Source organism: Lepeophtheirus salmonis, chromosome 10 (assembly GCF_016086655.4).
Source record: "Lepeophtheirus salmonis chromosome 10, UVic_Lsal_1.4, whole genome shotgun sequence".
Classification (NCBI taxonomy): domain Eukaryota; kingdom Metazoa; phylum Arthropoda; class Copepoda; order Siphonostomatoida; family Caligidae; genus Lepeophtheirus; species Lepeophtheirus salmonis.
The window spans coordinates 8,183,548-8,203,310 of NC_052140.2; the positions used below are offsets into that span (position 1 = coordinate 8,183,548).

The 19,763-nt window shown below is 32.1% G+C and overlaps 1 protein-coding gene across 4 annotated transcripts; it reads left to right on the forward strand.

Moving 5' to 3' along the window:
* The first annotated feature begins 1,857 nt into the window (after window positions 1–1,857).
* Window positions 1,858–19,425, forward strand: Slik (Sterile20-like kinase). 4 transcript variants are annotated; one of them, XM_071891485.1, is made up of 12 exons: window positions 1,858–1,952; window positions 2,009–2,435; window positions 3,743–4,291; window positions 4,355–4,468; window positions 11,391–11,502; window positions 11,563–12,147; window positions 12,210–13,603; window positions 13,665–13,904; window positions 14,082–14,300; window positions 14,364–14,603; window positions 16,153–16,916; window positions 18,430–19,005. In XM_071891485.1, the coding sequence occupies exons 2-11, from the start codon at window positions 2,097–2,099 to the stop codon at window positions 16,903–16,905; spliced, it is 4,545 nt and encodes a 1,514-aa protein (XP_071747586.1). In that variant the 5' UTR covers window positions 1,858–1,952; window positions 2,009–2,096; the 3' UTR covers window positions 16,906–16,916; window positions 18,430–19,005. The 4 variants fall into 4 exon arrangements, with proteins under 4 accessions (XP_071747586.1, XP_071747587.1, XP_040576632.1 ...); XM_071891486.1 differs by lacking the exon at window positions 16,153–16,916 and having other exon boundaries at window positions 18,430–19,425; XM_040720698.2 differs by having other exon boundaries at window positions 1,870–2,435.
* The last annotated feature ends 338 nt before the right edge of the window (window positions 19,426–19,763 follow it).

The window sequence follows — 19,763 nt, forward strand, 5'->3', positions numbered from 1 at the left end:
TGTGTAGAAGTTGTAACTTGTATAAAAAATTGTACAAGTTGTCTTATCCTTAAAATGCATTATTTAATTTCAACATTGATCATTCTAATAACCAACTATTAATTGATACTATCATTGCAAGGTTATTATGTATTTGTCAGTAATATATATATATATGGGTATTTGAATTTTATAATATACTAAAGTATACTTATACTTTATTAATAACATGCATTAAATACTCTAAAATTACACGTCTAATAATATATCACTAATCTATGGAGTATTGCATGGTCCTCATTCTAAGTAATGTAAATCCTTCATTTCAGCTCCAACTTGTACAGTTTTCTTATACACGTTGCAACTTGTACAAAAAAACAACTTGTACATGAAATATATATTATTAAATTTAATATATAAGCGGGAATAAATAGGCAGTGTTGGCTCCTTGGACGCTACTACTAAAACAAATATCAAATAGGTGTCTTTCTGCTTGCTTGAAACTGGGAGTGAATGAAAGGAATATATTATATGCAGCTGAAGGACGGTTGGGCTGCTTATATATTGTTTTACAGAACGTAGTATTGCATTAGTAGTTAAGCTATTATTATATATTGTGTACAAGTTGCAACTGGTTTAAGGAACTTGTATCAGTTGCAATTTCTTCGTCTTAAAACATTCTAATTACCAATTAAATTCTACATTGATCCTATTATTTCATTTTAATCTAGGCTTTACAATTATTTGGTTATTATGTATTCATGAGTAATGTAATTGTGAACTATATTCCGTGTTACAGAATATACTTATCAATTTGTAATTTCCTATTTTTTTTAAAAGTAAGAGATAACACCATTAATACATTATATCGACCCATTCATGGAACATTCAATTATTGAATGTTCCGGTCTGATCTTTCATTTATATAAGTGGGGGAAAGTCCTTATACGACAAGTCCGAGTTGAGTCTCAAATCTTTACTCTCATATCCAAGTTCTTGAATAAATCCATCGAGTCAAGTTCAAGTCCTCAGAAAATAAAATATACTTTAAAGAGTACTTAATATCCATTTTTTTAAAGATGAAAGAACTTTCCAGTCCAATGCAAGTATCAAAATATGGACTCAAATGAGTTAAGAGTTTTCATAAATCAAAAAAAAGTAAAAAACTACATGATTAACTTATATCTAGAGCGCTTTCAGATGAGGTCAGCATATTTTATGTCGGCCATTTTGGGGCTTAAACAACAAACATCCTTTTTTTCATTAATATTAAGAAAAATAGTGAACTATTGGATGTCAAAATGGGACCAGCAAATAACAAGACTTAAACCTTATTGTCTATCCTTCTACTTCTTAGTTTTATTCTATATCCGATTCCCAAAAGGAATTAAAAATATATGCTTATGCAATTTTATTTCCACATTATTGATAAAAATGAACTATTACAATGGAAAGAATAAAATATTTTCCAACAAATACCCTAAGTTCCTCGTCCTTAATCGATAGAGATATAAAAAATGTACAAATCTAGCCATTTTTAGTACATATTACTTTAATTATTTTCAAATAAAGTATTTAATATATATATTAAGTATTTTTTAAATCCAAGCTTCATCAAGATTACTTGTAAATTTGTCAGTTTTATGCCCAACAAGTTATTATTATCCTCACATTCCAAGTTCCACCGGTGCAAATACTTCATTCAAAATAATTATTCATTTCATATGAATTGAGTTATAAGTTGTACAAGTTACAACTTGTACAAAACCGCAACTTGTACAAGGCATAACGAAGTAATCTAAAAAGAAAAAGGGTGTTCTTTTTTTTCTCTCTCTCTTTTCGATCTTAAGGAGAGAAGAAGAAGAAGAAGAAGAAGCTGAATTAAAAAAAGGAGGAAAGAGAGGGAGATAGAGAGAGAGAGACGTAGAGAGGGAGAGAGAGAGAAAATGGAATTTAAGGAGAATGAGAAGAAGGTAAATTGTTGAAGAATTTTATTCTATGATATCCAAGAGCGAACTTCTTTATTAAGGAATGGATTGGAAGGAGTGTTTTTACTTTTTTTTCTACTAAATTAATAAATGTTTAAAAAACCCAAGGAGCAAATAATAATGTGAAGGATGCCTTTTTTGAGTCACTTGAAGAAGGTCCTCCACTTCGGAGGAGGCTCTGATGGCGGAGGCAAAGGGTTCAAGGGTCGCATCACTCCCAATATCAAAACTGGGCTGGATCCAGAGCAAGAATGGGAAATTGTGGGAGATCTCGGAGATGGAGCGTTCGGAAAAGTCCATAAGGCATGTCATAGAGAGACTGGAAAATTAGCGGCGGCCAAAGTATGTCGACTCACTCACGAAGAGGATCTAGAGGACTTTGCCGTGGAAATCGATATCCTCTCGGAAATGTTTCATCCCAACGTGATCACACTCTTTGAAGCTTACTTCTTTGCTGATCAGCTATGGGTAAATCAGTCCTTATCACCACTCTTATTCACACTCCAATTGTGTGCGCAAATTACAATTCCATTAAACCAAAATTAATCCATTTTTATACAAAAAACCATAGCGGGGCTCTAATCAATCACCTAATTTATCAGTAATAAGCCTATAATTAACGCAAATGTATCTATGAAATGCCTGTGTATATATTGCAGATATTTATTTTACATAATGAAGCATGGAAACTCCATTCTTACACAATGAGTAATGGTCTATTCCAAATTTGCGTTTTACCTTAAATATCACAACTAACCAATTAGGATTTTGCATTTCTCTTTAACTCTTTGTGAGTATAGCAATTTGAAGTAGATTTATCCAAAAAGGATCGTCACATTAAAAAAATGAGAGAGAGGCCATATCGGGATCAATATAAGTCTCACTATTTAAATATAGATTTTAAACTATAGCCTTAATTCATGGGTATTCTATCTCGTCCCAGTAATTTAATAATTAAGCCTTCAAATAACATAAATATCTAAAATATTGGCCTGTATGTATATGTGAAGTAAAAATTTTTAGTCTTGTGTGTCGTTATTTCGTTTATGGAAGAAAAATAAACGACGGGGCAAAATATCATTTATAAAATGAAATTTCCACTCCCTCCACAAATTGAGAAAGGAATCTCATTCATAACATGGATACAATAATATCCCATGCATAGAATCCTTTAAAATGACAATGTAGTGTTTGCATATATTTAATCAAGGGTTATTTCTCATTACCTAACCTCATACAATCATATTACATGACCCTACATTAAACATGTGAATAAGAACGACATTAAATTTTATTCAAAGCCACGTTTAAAAAACAGAAACGTTGTATCATTCAACACTTATGCAAAATTGGTTAATTGAGAGAATTTTAATTTCGTTCCATACTTAGAGGAAGGGATATGTATATATAGCCTTAATAATATTCCTACTATATAAGGTTATATATGAATTTGATGTCCTTATCACAATTATGACCTTGTAAAATAATAAGTAATAAAACAAAATACTAAGGCGTAAATAAGAAACTTACATCTCATAACGTATTTTAATTATTATTCAAATTTATGTTGTTTTGAATATTTATATTTTTGACTAATCGATGTGTAGAGCTTCCCTCATTACTTGTGGCCTTTTTTTGTTGTTGATGTTGTTCTTATTCAATGAATAATCACAAATATCTATACAATATGCATTTTGACAACAAATTGAGTCTCTTTTTATATATATATATATATGTATGCATCATTATTGTAACCAAATACTACTTTATTGCAGATTTTCCTCGAGTTTTGTGATGGTGGTGCTCTGGATACCATAATAATTGATTTAGAAAAAGGATTAACAGAGAAACAAATTGCCTACGTCTGTCGTCAAGTTTGTGAAGCTCTTGTGTATCTTCACAAGAAAGCTATCATTCACCGGGATCTCAAAGCGGGAAACATTTTAATTTGTTGTGATGGAAGTGTTAAATTAGCGGATTTTGGAGTCTCTGCTAAAAATGTTACTGAATCGCAAAGACGTGATACATTTATTGGTACTCCCTATTGGATGGCACCTGAAGTTGTCCAATGTGAAACTGTCAGAGATCAGCCCTACGATTATAAAGTAGATATTTGGTCTTTAGGAATCGCTCTAATTGAATTAGCACAAATGGAACCTCCATATCATGACATGTCCCCCATGAGAGTACTATTAAAAATTCAAAAATCCGATCCACCTCGACTGGATAAACCTTCAAAATGGTCTAAAGAGTTTAATGACTTTCTTAAGTTGTGTCTTGTTAAGTCCCCTACGCAAAGGCCTACAGCAGAAGAATTGCTCAAGGTAAGACATTTATTCTAATAGGAAGGTGAATCCTCACAACTCATATGTTGAATTATTTTTCAGCATCCATTTATCTGTAATGCAACTGACTCAAAACCTTTACTCGATCTATTGGCAGAATTTAAGGCAGAGATTGTCCATGAAGAAATTATGGATATTCATGAAGATGAAAAAGAGGTAGAATTGTATACTTTATTGTTTTTTTTTTTTTTTTTTTTTTTGTGTTGGCCTAAGGAGAGTTTAATCATTTCACTGTTATTCTCTCGTGTTTTATAATATTTTATCTAATAATCAGTTTTGGCAAGTGATGATGCTAAAGTTTGGAAGTTATATATTTTTAATTTTCATACAACTTAATATTCTAATTGCATACTGAGTCTAATTTTGACCGGGTAATTTGTAAGAAATCGTGTCCGTGCTATAATACACTTTCCTAAATTTATTGGGAATTTTGTTAATTATGTGTCATGGATTTATTTCTTTTACTTTTTCCTTTTAAGATAAGGAAGATTGATAATAACTATATAATATGGTGTCCGTCAACACAAAAGCTAGCTTGAAATGTGTTTTTTTTGTTAAAATTGAGTCTGGATGATTACATAATTAACGTCAATTTCTATCAACAAATTATTTTGATTACTCCTTTAGAGGTACTGCAAATGAGATTTAAAGTATAATTTATCGTCACAAAAGAATTAGAAATGGACATCTTTTATATATTTATATATATATTATAGTTAATATTCTTAGGTATCCGAAATCATCCCAGAAATGTAAATACACAGCCTATAATTAACCAATATCCATGCCCATGAAATTAATTATCAATTAAGTATTTGTTCTTTTGTTCATGATGGATTTTGGGTTGACTCACCACATATATAAAATATTTATGATATAAAATAATAATAATCCTACGCTCCTTTGTTTAACTAATATTTGTCTTATTTAATTAATTATTGCACTCAGGATACAAATTGTAAAATTAAACGTTCTAATAGTACTATTCATGGTGAGTTTTGGACGCTCTCTTCTCGCTCCCAATAGATTTATGTCATTCGATTGAATTTTATGTATTCAAAGAAATTACTTTTTTAATTCGTTAAATTTTGAAATGCGCATTTTCCTTCATTAAATTATTATTCTTATTATTTTGAAACCCACCCGTGATATTAAACAGGCTTATTATTAGTTGGCAAGATGCATATTTTGTACTACTAATGGAGATATATTAAAGAAATTGAGAGAGAGAGAGATGAATTGTATCCACAAATATTTTGTAATAATAATGAGATTGCATTTTTTGTTTCAAAATTGAGTCATGAAACGTTGTAAATACATACAATATATTAAATTAACATTGCTTTGCACTGTATAAATTCTTCTCTCACATTTAGATTTGATCAACATTAATTATAAATAAATCACACTGCTTTCCAGAGATTACTCAAAGTCCCATGACGCCATTACATTATATGCATTTAATATTTCGTGAAAAAAAGTAATTTCCCATTTTATTTTTTTCTTCAAAAGTTGATCTGAAGTCGTCGGTTTTTATTTATTTGCTTTTTTGATTGGCTTAATACTCAAACAAATATTAGGTAATTGATATGATATTGGTATGCATATGCTGATTGATATTAATTATTATATAAGACATTATGATTATTATTATTAAAAGCGATTAATTACAATTATTTTTATTTGCTTGTGAATAATGCATTGCTTACTTAATGTTCATTCTAATTGCATGACACATCATTTTTTTTTCCTCCTCAAGATAAATGTATCAACATTACTTCAAAGTAATGTCTTTCTAACTATCTGTATATATTAGAGTGATTACTATTTTGAAATAAAATAGTGCAATTGAAGGTACTCATTTAAAAGTATTAATATGGCATGTCTAAGGATGAAAAAAATAGTTCAAGTATTGTCAAAACTCACTAGAAGCATTTTAAGATTTTGGATGATTACTTCCGCCAACGAAGTTGAACGGAGGTAATGTTTTTGCACCTGTTTGTTAGTAACCAGGATTATGGCAAAAGTATTTTGATCAAACATGGTACGAAGATTATATATGGTCACAGTAAGAGTCCATTAAATTTTGAGAGGTCACGGTAACACAAAACGTACAAAATGCATAGTCGATCATAACTTTGGAGCAAATTGATATACTTAACTCAATTTTATTTTAAGGGGAGGGTTTGCGCTCTACTGAGTGCCCATTCTAGTTTTATTATAAGTTTGCAAGAATAAATTGATTGTAGACAGCAGATTATAGAAATACCTCAACTAATTCGAACTCTTAGTAATATTAGCTTGATGCTGAGCCCCTATAAGCATATAGGTTTGATTATTTTCTCTTCCTTCTCAAAGAGCAATCTTCTTCCTTTCTGCTCCTTTTCTCTTTCTTTCTTCCAACAAGGTTAGTCCAATTCTTCCTTTTTAGAAAAAGTTTAGGCTCGAACTACCAATTTTATCAATATTTTTAGGGTCAGTATAAAAATGAGCTCAAATTAGCAAAGAATCTTGCATTTACTGAAGTTTTCACTAGTATTTCTATATATTTTGTTTAAAGATGGCTGGAAAAACTCTAAAGCATTTTAATACATATTATCGTCATACTTATAACAATGATCTGTCTGATATTTAAGTTACTAGGCACCACTTGTCGCTCCATATATTCCCCATAAAGTCTGCTCAGGGACTTTATGGAGAAAGGGATTTGACTGGTCATCCCCATAAAGTCCGGCTACCCAGAACACTAGGAGACAGTCGAAAAAAAGGTCTATAATTTACACATAATCAAAAAATCAAATTGAATTAACACTTGGTTGAGTGCAATCCTCCACTTATGGTCATTTCCCAAAATAAACTATTGTTTCTTCTCCATTTTAAAGTCACAAATGTGGCATACTGAACATATTGAATTTAATTAAATTTGATATCTATTGAATTCATACTTTAGTATGTATTGTCTATCATAAAGAGATGATTTCAACTCTGTATCTCAATTGGTTCAAACAAGATGGTCGATATTGCATTTCTGACCTTGAATTTTTTTTTGTTATAAACATCTTTATTGAATCTGCATAATGACACCAATTTGAGCTCTGTACCTCAATATGTTCCAAAGTGATAATTGATAGTGTATTTTTTATGTTTTGTGCAACCTTGACCTTTGATCTCTCAAAATTTAATGGCCTCTTACTGTGACTATATATAGTCTTCCTAGCAAGCTATATCAAAATCAATCAGTAATTTTTGCAGTAATCCTGGTGACCAACAGCCAAAAAAACAACAGAGGAAATATTTAACTTCGTTGGCGGAGGCAAAGATACACTTCGAAAATGTCTTAAGAGAGAAGAATTTTTAGTGTGTGTGTACAATTAAATTGGTACAAGATTAGTGAGAAAAACTTTTTTAGATATCGTTGGTCATTAGTTGATTTTTATGACAATTTGACAATGACCAACTTGCCCTTCTCACATCAACTTAAATGTATATCCTTGTTTAGGACATACCTAAAATCAATAAATTATCACAACCTAGTGTTGCATTAGTCTTAGGAATGATTTCCCTAATCAGTCTCCCCCCTTTAAGTCTTTTTTTTAATCGGTCCGATCTTTTTTACCATTCAACGGTCATAAACGGTTCAAAAATAGTGGTCACTCTAATATAAATATATATTATAAATTCATAAAAACATTACGAAACATAAAATGTTCTAAATATACATACATATTAAATAAATTACAGAAGTGATCATAAAAAAATCTTTATATATTCATAATTTGAGAGCTAAGTTATAAATGAATATATGACTTTTTATGGATCAATTTGTCAAAACGTGTGCATCATAAAGATTATTATAGAATGATATTTTCATTCATACCGTTAAAAGATACACCTGTGAGAGGGAGCGTTTTCATGTGAAGTTGGTAAGCATTGTTGTTGATGTCGACCATCTACTAGGCCTAACCAAACCTAATATTATAAGAAGAGACCTCTTTTTATTTTCAAAATGTCTTTGGATGTCCAAATAGGGTCAACAAATGAAAGGTCATAAAATATTTACTCTGTCTATCAAAATTGTACCTTAACCTTTTTATCATAGCGGAGACCCTAGACCAGGGATATCCAACCTGTGCCCCCTAATCATTCTCGCTTCAAGTAGTAACTTTTAGCAAAATTGTCACAGTATCATCAAAACTCGTAGAATTTCGTATTTTCGGTGACTCTAACAGGGTTGTCAGATTGGCCTTTTTTGATGGAGGTAGTTTGGACTAGACAAATTTGATTTTGCCTTTTTTCATGTTTGGCCTAAAGTTGAAATAAATTTGTATTTAATAGTTTTGTTTAAATCCATTTTTCATGAAATTTAATTGAAAAGGTTCTGCGCCCAATTTTAATATTTTAAGTGGCTATGCGGCCCATTATATTCAAATTATACGGGTTTTTTTGTGTGTGTGGGGGGCGGCTAATTTTGCCCGAATATTTGGTTCTAGGATAATATTGAAAAAAAATAAATATTTATGATCATTTTTTTAGAAAATACAGTTTTTGATTACCCGGTTGGGAATCACTGTTCTAACCTCTAGCTTATTTATATATCATTATCTAACACTAATATGTATTGTAAATATGTCATTAAATTCTTAATTATGTACATATTTACACTACATTATTTGCAAATATTTTTCTATAATAATCCCACTTTTTTCGTCGCTTAATCGATCCACAACATACTAATTAATAGAAAAAATATAGTCATTTCATAGGGATTTTTAGTACCTATTAATTATTGGATTTAATACAAATATCACTGTTTTTCTTCCTCATCAAGTTGCATTGAATAAAACTTTGGCCTGCAAATACCCCAAATGGACAATTCCTATCTCTGACATCCTTATTAGTACTTTTATACATACATATAGATGATGTTGTTTTGTTCCCTCTTTAGAACTGCAGTTCAGTCTCGGTCCGGTCCAGTTCAGTCTTAAAACTTACAAAGTTCAGTCCTTGATGACATTGCTCAACTTTTTTTTTTTTTTTTAAATCTGTTCTAGTACTGACAGTCCAAAGGACCGGTCCTCATGAAGTTCTTTAAGATTTATTTTGTAATTACATCAACTTATCTTCGTCTTGCAACAATGCGTCTCTTTCGGGTCATGATGTAATCTCTGACGTCCGTGAAAACGCTCTATACTTCTCTATATTATTACAAATTGTGTAAGGGTTGTTTATAATTGTTGGCTTACTTATATTTTTTTGTGGTATGATGAGACTTATGATGAGACTCTCACTTTTTTCCTCCCAAATGCTGCATTAAAAACAGGGATTTAAAAAAAAGAAAATCTCGAAAGCTATTGCATATCAAAAATCCGACGCCACACCTTTGAATCTCAGAAATGGCAGCATCGAAAAGGTATCATAGGCTCATGAAACAACTGATGAGTGATTTTTGTATAGATTTTGATATACTATCAGTAGTACCCGGCATTACTTGGAGTTATTAGGCGTCGAGGAACAGCCAAACATTACTTTATTAGTATAGAAGAACATAATTCCCCAACAAATATTTAGAGTTAAAAAAACTTGCACGCTAATGCTTAGATATGTATTCACTTTTATTTTATTTTTTAATATGACGCGCTGAGCCTTAGCTAAACTCACTACTTGCTATATTGTTATTTCTTAGATTAAGAAGTAACACTCAAAAATGAGATATCTGAAAACATCTAGAAAAACTTTTATTTATTAATACAGATGTGTGCGGGTTTCTTTGTCAACTATTTTCAATGCCTGGCCGTGTGGAAAAGTGGTAATGTGGTAAGAATGTAAAATGTAATGTCAGGGATATGTTGTACATCCTAGTCAAAGTTTGATAAATTGCTAAAATTAATTATTTAGTCAATAAAAATTAGGATAAAGCATTATTCGTTATTTAACTTGGAACAATTTTAATAGACATTTTTCTAACCTATAAAAAGTATTAATAATTATATCTTCTGTAGTATTTCCCTTTGGAGCAAGAAGAGACAATAAAGTAAGGAAATTTTTATGATCCGCATATAACGCGCATTGTTTTTTTTTTTTTTTTTTTTTGGTATTTTTTACATTCAGAAAAGAAGGACCTAAATATCTCTCCGAACTTTGACCAAGATGTGCGACCTAAAAATAACGACATAGAACAATGCATTTTTGCCAATGTTTTTTCCCTTACCATATGACAACCTTTGCCCACTATTCGTAATCTAAATTCGACAACAACGAGCGTAGGTTCGTGCCCAGGTGATTCCTAGAGCAAGAAATATATTTTATGGAAATATGTCCTTCACACTAGATTCCTACGCTAGTTGGAGTAATTGTAATATTATAATGTTTACTTATACTTCATCCATGCAACTCCATCTATCCAATTAAAGGAACATTTAAAAAAAATCCACAAATAGTTTGACAAACAAACCGCTCTAATATATATAGTTCGATTATAAGTCGATTTTTGGTGGAGTATCAGGAAAAGTGAATCTTAGTTTCACTTTTACTTTTTGTTGGAGACACTCTGCCCTTTTACCCAATTGCCCTATAATTGGGCCTGTTTTTATTTACAAGAGCTACAAGAATCTGCAAATAATTTACTATTAATTAGTAGTAATCACTGATTAGAAAAAGAAACATCCCTAAATGTCAAGGAAAGAGAGTATTCAATGAGTCATATCCGTGCCTTTAACTCCTTCTCGGGAAGAAATTGAGGGAGATGTCAGCAATTCGATGGATTCTCCCATATATTATCCTTTATTCAGTATTTGTTCCTCTTCTCTCTGGATTTTAACCTTAGTGAAACTTGACCTCGTCCTTAAAGAGTACACGATAAAGGATATTGACAATAGGGAAGGATCCATTGGACAATACTGCTCCACCAAAAATTGACCAACTATAGATAGATGTGTAAATTTATATTTACTTATTAATTATTTGCCCTAATAGAATAAAAGCTTAAATTATATTATTACACTTAATATATTGTATCATTTAATATTGTATCAATATAATATTTATATCTGTATCTAATGAATATAAATACATTTTTCAGCATAATCTCGACGGCGATTCTGCTATTAGTAGTTTGATGACTGATTCAAATATAACCAGTTGTAGTGAAGAAGACATTCTTAGCAATATGTCAAACAACTCATCCTCTTCATGTGAGTATATTTCATATCCAACTTACGGAATATTATTTATGTATGTATCCTTCCTTTCAGGTGGTATTGATCATTTAGACCGAGCGGATAGAAAGATATCCGCTCATGCTACGCTTGAAACACCGAAGCAAAGAACGAATATAATAAGTTCTTCCAGTAAACCCATTCTTGTGGACAATAATAGAAGCCATTCAGTTTCCACTCCGCCTAAAAGTTCACCAGGTGGCGGTATTGCACTTCGGCCTAACAAAATTAAGCCCAAAGCACCTGCTCCACCGCGGCCTATTAGTATGGTGGTTAATAGTAAAATCAAAAGTAGTAGCAATGTCGTGGATAGTGGAAAATCCATTAGCACTAATGACTTTAATACTAAAGCTCCTTCCCGTCCACAAAGCATTGCCGATGTGCCCTATCCTCTGATTGAGGAAGAAAAGGAAAATATTGGTAAGGAGGTGGTTACGATCGAAGATAAAAGTAGTGATAATATCATTGAAAATGATGAAATCAGTGAAAGTTCGGAGCAATCTGAATATAACCCTAGACAGAGGGATCGTGAAGATGAAGACTCTAGATTTTCTCCCGAAAAAGAAAGTGCATTACAGACCCTGGACTCCGTAATACAAGAAGCTGAAAATAGTATTATGGGTGAGTACTTGCATAATAAATATATAATTTATGGATACATGAATTATATATATTTTTTCCAGTTGGATTCGATGACGATGAAGAAGATGAGGAGGAAAATATTGAGGATGTACATTACTTTACGGACGAATTTCAAATAATTAAGGAAGAGGAAGAAGAAATTTCTTCGAAACAAATGATAAAAGACATTTTAGAGCAAGCCCTCATTATTCCACCATTACCGCCACCACCGCCTCCTATCGTCGATACGGAAAATAATGATTGGAATAAGAGTAACAACATTTCAGTATCTTCTAGTCCAATGGTGATTCAATCTGTTGTACCCTGTCCTTCAACCCCTTCAGTTACTAAATCCGCAGATGCTAGTTATGTATCTGTTGTTGTCGTGGGTGGAGACAAGGATCACGTAAGAAACGATGGTGGAACTGCTGTCGAACGTTCCTTTAGCAGTGCTAGTCATCATTCATCTTCCTCAATTATATCTTCACCTAATGTATCTGCCTCGATCGTCGTTGAAGGCACAACGTTAGGAGCATCTGATACCGACCATGATACTGCTTTGAATGGTAGAGAGGATGAAGAAGATTTCGAAGTGACGCCTCCTCCCAGGATTGTAACTCCTGAGAAGAAGAAGAATGAAACTCCGACTTCTACCACTGTCATTACAACGTCTACTCCGCAGAATCGTCGTTTATACACCACTCAACAACAACAACAGCAAAAAGTTCGCAAATCTAACACTAAATATAATAACGACGAGGACGATCCTTCTACTCCAGCAAATTCTGCTTCTGAAGAAAATGGGGGAGGAACTCCTCTAGTTCCAATTGTTTTAAGTAGTAACAACGCTTCAAATGAAGTACCTTCGGATATTGGTGCTGCAGTCGAACGCAAAACCCCATTAACTAAGGATGATATTCAGAAGATGAACCTGAAAAAGAAGACTCGCAAACGAACACGAAGATTTGAGATAGATGGTGTTGTCATGACAACGACATCAAGCAAAGTAATTTATGGGGATGATGAAAATGAACGTTTCTACGATGAACATTATTTCCGTAAGCAAGAACTCAGAGAGTTAAAATTGCTACAAAAGCAGGAGCAGAAGCAATTTCAAGACTTGGCGTTTAAAAATAATCTTTGCAAGGAACAACAGGAAAAACGTTTCGAACTGGAAAAAGGAATACTTGTTAAAAATTACGATAATGATTTAAATTCAATGGTTGAGACTCAAAAGAAACAAGTCGACAAGGCCGAAGAACAGCAACATATTGATTTAAAAGCGACTTCAAAGAAAATTAGAGCTGAACAAGAAAAAGAACTCAAGGCCTTCAGAGAAAGTTTAAAACAAGAAATGAAGCTTCTTAAACAAGAAGTTGAGCTACTTCCCAAAGACAGAAGAAAGGAAGAGTTGAAACTTCGTAAAGAGGTCTTGGAAAAGGAGCAACAGGAAAGGGTATATCCATGTCAATTCACAAAATACATTATATAACATATAATCATTCTAATTCATATAGGAAAATACTTTTCTGTGTAAACTAAATGAGTCACATGAGACATGTCTCAGACGATTAAGTGACACGCATAAGGAAAAAATTGCCTTATTGGATCGGCAATTTCTTCAGCAAAAGCAGCAACTCATGAGAGCCAGAGAAGCTGCTATATGGGAGATGGAAGAGAGACAGTTACATGAACGGCATCAACTTGATAAACGCCAATTGAAGGATGTGTTTTTCCTTCAAAGGCATCAGATGCTTGTAAGTACTAGCTTTAGTCTCTATGTTCAAATATAGATCATTGATCACCTACAACTTAAATTGTAATCTCGACCAAAGAGCGTTAAACAAATTGACTTGTTTCTATCATATTAACCTCGTTTTTGCGCTACAATATCATTTGTAAGACAATATGTTTTTTACTAATTACTTTCATAGGTTCATCACGAAAAAGAGTTAGAGCATTTAAAACGGCTTATGGATCGTAAAGAAGAAGAACTTATAAAAAATCAAACTCTTGAACGAAAAGCACTTCCAAAGAGAATTCGCCAAGAAATGAAGGCTCGGGAAATGATGTTCAGAGAGTCGATGCGAATATCTGTTACTAATCTACACGAGGTTTTGAAACCTACAGAAGAAAAAGACAGATTGAAAAAAGTAATGAGCCCCCTTAATTAGTAGGAAAAAAATGTCAAATCATGTCCTAATTTTTATTTACAGTTCCAAGAGGCTGAAAAGAAACGTTATCGCGCGGAACAACAACGTTTTGAGTTGAAGCATCATCGCCAATTAGAAGAATCCAGAGCTTCTTCGCAATCCGCAGTTAAGGAGCTCGAACAGCTTCAAAATGAGAAGAGAAAAATGCTCATGGAGCATGAAACGAGTAAATTAAAAGAGCTCGATGAGAGTTACGCTCTCGAAATCCGGGAATGGAAAGCACAGATCAAGCCTCGCAAGCAGGTAAGACCTTAATTTTTGATAGTTCATCATTCATAAGGTATCATTATTCAAGTGAAGGAGATTCCCATTTTTTAAAGATTAGGGATCTAAGTAAATTATTTTCTATAAAGAGATAATTTCTTTTTTATTATTTCGAAATGGAATTTTCAGGAAAAATGCTTACAGGAAATCAATTTATCTACCAATACTACCTACATATGCATTTCTATTGTTTGAAGTGATTTTAATTTTTTTGCGAATTAAATTTGAGTACAACCTGTGGATTGTTGCAACTGTCCAGTGGATCAGAGGAAGTTGCAACAGTTTAAAAAATATCGAATTTGAGTTAGAAATTAAGAAAGTGAGACTAAGTAATATTTTTTGATTAATAAATGACTAGACCTTTTTAAGTGTTGGATAATAATGTTGATGTGATGTGTGATTGTATAAAATAATCCCAAAGAAAAAGTAATACGAGAAAAATTGCAACAGTCCTCTTTTTACTGAGTGTTGTAATATCTAAGATTTGTCCTCAATGAGTGAGGTTAGTATTTTGATCAATTGATTGAAAAATAATTAATTCAATGGATGTAAGAGTCAGAAAAAAAAAACAATCAAAAACGGGGACTCTAATATGACAATAATATTACCCTTCACTTCCAAAATCCATTTTTGTCCAATATCTCAAAAGAGGGTTTGTTAAAAATCATGGATTCTTGTCCCAGAATAATCTGCATTACAGGTTGCTGAAACATAACTTTCTTTTTCCAAAAAGGCAATACAACAAGTTTTCTATATCAGATTTTTTTTTTTTTTTTTTTTTTTTTTTTTTTTCATAATGATAGCACGCATTTAAAGTTTTGTTTTACACTTACGTATTTTAATATCTGATGATTTTTTTGCTTCTCTTTGAATAACTTATCCATGAATAGGTTTTAGAGGGATAGTTATTTTATACAAAAAGATGCAAAATTTAATTGAGAGGATATCTTATTCCTTGGTTGTGGGTTGATTTGTTAATTAAGTAATTAATTATTGAGGATTCCTCAAAGGTCCTGAAACTGTGGGGTTTTCAGGGGAAAATCCGGTTCCAATCACCCGATTTGGACAACCTGCACCAATTTCAGTTCACTAGAATTATTATCTGTGGATTTATTTACGTTCAAAGATTTTGAAAATTTATAATTATGGAAATTGAATCAATCAACTCATTTTCATCACCAATCTAAACTCCAAAATTTCAAAAAAAAATTCAAAAATTATATTTTAAATATTAAATTTTATGAAATTTTCAAAAATCCATAGTTATTCTCATAAAATTAAATTTTTAGTTTATTTTTTGGGAGGGGCTACAACCCCTCCAGCCCATCTTCTGCAGTAGGGGCTACTCATTAACATGCATTATGAAAAAGGAAGTAATATTGCTGTATATGATACAATAGTTTTTATATTGAACCGTCTTTGGTCTCTCCAACTAAATATTAATTATAATTACTTATATATTTGCGCAAGTTTTCTCATGACAAGACATTCTTTTTTAATTTCATTTTTTGTATTATTATAATTACAGCAATTTGAGGGAGTGTTGAGTGCTGAGTATTGGGCTCAAGCACGGTATTACCAATCCTTATCTTCAGGATCACGAAGTAATGATTACTTTGACTTTCCTCCAATTTATCCCCCTTATTATCAGAATAGCTCTTATAAAAGATCTCCTTCTTGGAATAGCTTGTATTACCCCACAAGCACTAGTTGCAGTAGTTCCTCATCCGGCTTACCTAAGTCCCCTCCCCCACCTCGATTAGTGAGCATTTATGTTCCATTCTTCGGATGCATTGACGCACCTCCTCCCCCTCCAGGCTCGGCTGCTAGAGAAGTCCTCCGTTCTATGTCATATGCGCCAACGCGGGAAAGTTATTCATCTTCCTTCGAAGATGATGAATTTGATGATCATCATAAGAGAAAAGTAACTAAGAAATTACCACCTCCACTCTCTCCAAAATCCCCTCGTCGTCTTAGACGAAAATCCTCTTCTCTGGTCTCACTTATAGCTTGTCCCTCCAGTCCTAGATTTACTGCAAAATTTGAATATTTTACGGATGATATGTTTAAAACAAGTTATCCTACGTATAGTCCTACGAATCCTGTAAATCATTCCGAAAATTGTGCTATTTATATCAATCATCCACCCGTTTTACATCCTCCTCCTGATATTGTTTCCTCCAACAAAGGAGTTCCTTGGATGGCACTTGAAAGCATACGAGAATCCTCTCCCTCTTGTTCTTTGGTTAAATCATCTCATCGGAATCAGCAAGTCAAATAAGATATATTTGGGTATGATATTTACTTGCCTGCCTGCTTGCTTGCTTGATTTGATTTGAAAGCCCCATCTCTGTTTTAAGTGCCTATACCTAATGTATTTGTGTTATACCTTCATAATTTCAAAAGGCTTCAAGAATACCATGACTTCCTCTTGGCCTTCTTTTTTTAGTTTGATGCATGTTTGTTGTTTTGTGATAATTATAATCTGTAAATCAAGGTTCACTTCCTTGGTAACGTTTAAAATCTCCCGCTTTGATCCTTCCCCTCCTTCATATACCTACTAAAACGCGCTTATCATTTAATTAAACTAAGGTTATTCCAGATTTACTCGTTACAGTTGATAGTCATGGTCTTTTAGTAAGCTATATAAATTATTCTGTATTGAGATAAGAAATATAAAGTTTGTGGCTTTAATGTATCAAATCCTCAGCACTTGATAGTTTGTATTCATAGATATATTTCTTTAGTGTGTATATTTTAAATCATTCATCATCCTGATTTGGTTTGTTGTAATGCTTAACTTTTAATAATCATTTTGAGTCATTGGTCAAAGTATAGACTTTGACGGTTTGAAATGGATATTATCTTATAATATACACCGATTTTTGCGACTTCGGACTACAGTGCGTTCAATAAAAACTGCGGAAAGTACGAAAATTGCCGATATCTTAAAAACCCTTCGACCTAAGTTGCATATTTTTTAAATAGATTTTTTTTTAAATTATACATTGAATATTTTTCTAGAATATAAACGATGATATTCCTCATATTATGAATAAGTTATAAGGGTTTAAAGAAGAGTTTCATTTTTCAGCCTACAAAAAAGGAAATATATCGAGTTCAGAATAAGATACAGACTCAATAAAAACACTATTTAATGATAAAAAGCACTTTTACATAAGTTTTTAATTGGGGATTGTTTTAGGGGTAAAACAATCTCTGAACGATAATATATAGTCCCGAATTACCATAATCACAGATATTTCAGAATTCAAATAACTGAGAGAAAAACTGGGATCAGTTTTGGATTCTGCGCTCAAAGATAAATTCCTTTTTTAGCTAGCATTTGTACAAAATGGGTGCTCTCTTGTGTTATTTAATCAGTCATGGATGTGTTGACATCTCCCTCTAAAAGAAGAGTTCTCGCCTACCTAAAATAAATATATATGATTTTAAATATAATTATGAATATTTTAATAGCAGCAATTCATTTTTTACTCCAAAAGTCATAACAGGCAGCTGATGTTAACAATGTGCTTACTTCAGTAATGCCATATCTTGCACCCTTATTAGAAATCCCATCTCTAGTGATTGTATGTCAAACTGTCAATAGAAGTCTCTATGGAGTTAACTAGGAATATTGAAAGGAAAAGACATTTCAATATATCTTTGTATGCTGTATGACCATTTTAAATTAATTGTAATTAGACTAATTTAATCGTTTTTGAATAATATTCTGCATTTTTTTTTTTTTTTTACTAATATATTTGTTTCTAAATTTTAATATATTTTCTACTTTATTTAGGCACTTGAAGATGATTTTTCATTTCAACTGGAAGCGCAAGAGCGTCATTACGGACATTATTTAACAAATGCTCTTGGAGCAGCAGAAATAAATGAAACCTCAACAACTCATCATAATCATCATCATCGTGTCAACGACTCCGCGACAGATAATCATAAAAAATCCACGTCTTCGACTTCTTCCTCATCCTCTTCTTCAGTGGTGAACCTTCGTAAATCTTCCAAGTCCTCTGGTTCTTCATCCTCTTCTTCTACTGGATCCCGTAAATCATCTTCCTACGAATCAGCCTCTCCTAAAAAACTCAGTGCCTCTCGACATAGCCTTATTTCAACTAAAGGCTCAGATATTTAAGTTATTATTATTATTATTGTTGCTATCATTATATTATTATCATTATTATAATTACTATCAATCTTCATCATCACATCTGCCTTCTTTTATTTGAACTCATTACCTTGTAATGAGTACAAAAAGAGATTTTTTTTTGTCATTTATCTTTGTTCGTAGTACATAATTTGTTTGCAAAGATTTTTAATAATATTTAATTAATAGCATTATTCAGAATAAAAAAGAAAATATTGCCCTTTAGATTAACAATTTGAAAGGAAGCCCCCAGAAAAAGAGGAGAAGAAACGCTACAGGCTACACACACTACTTAAGAACCATTATTCAATACTTAGCTTTGGGTTTCATACTAAATTTAAAAATAAATAATAAAATTGTACTTTTAGGTAATGAAAGAAATAATATTGTTTTTAACATTAAATGAACATGGCCTTATTTTTGTCATATACTTATGATATGCCTATGCACCTGCTTTGTAACAGCGTTGATATAAATACGACATTATAAAAGATTTACCTCTGTATACTTGCCGATAGAAAGAAATATTTTTTACTTCTATAAATATTTATATATATTTATATTCTATACCTACATAATAATATATTATATACAATTTTTTCGAGAATAAAAAGAAACAATTGCGAAACTGGATTGAGTCTACTGCTCTAGCTCTTTATTCATACCCATAACACTATGCAAAGAAATGAAGATCTTGGAGCGCCTCCAGGTCAATACCCACATTTATTATTGTTATTTAAGCCGTAGAACACGAAAATGACCATAAAAACTTTTTCAGGTTTGGCCTTTAAAGCTTTTTCAATATGGCCGCCTCTACACGAGGTCGGAACTTGGTGCAGGTTGGCACAATATAATTGGGGAACATGTTGTCCCATTGCTTCTTGATTATGGGCTTGAGCTCATGCACATTTATGTATGATGTCTTCCCAAACTTCCTCTCTATGACGCACTGAAGTAGAGGGAATAGAGTT

Excerpts from the sequence above, each read along its gene's own strand:
- Slik (XM_071891485.1), top strand. The coding sequence starts at position 2,097 with ATGCCTTTTTTGAGTCACTTGAAGAAGGTCCTCCACTTCGGAGGAGGC. Across the intron at positions 12,148-12,209 it reads AGCTGAAAATAGTATTATGG|TTGGATTCGATGACGATGAA; the intron begins GTGAGTACTTGC and ends TATTTTTTCCAG. Across the intron at positions 14,301-14,363 it reads AAAAAGACAGATTGAAAAAA|TTCCAAGAGGCTGAAAAGAA; the intron begins GTAATGAGCCCC and ends TTTTATTTACAG.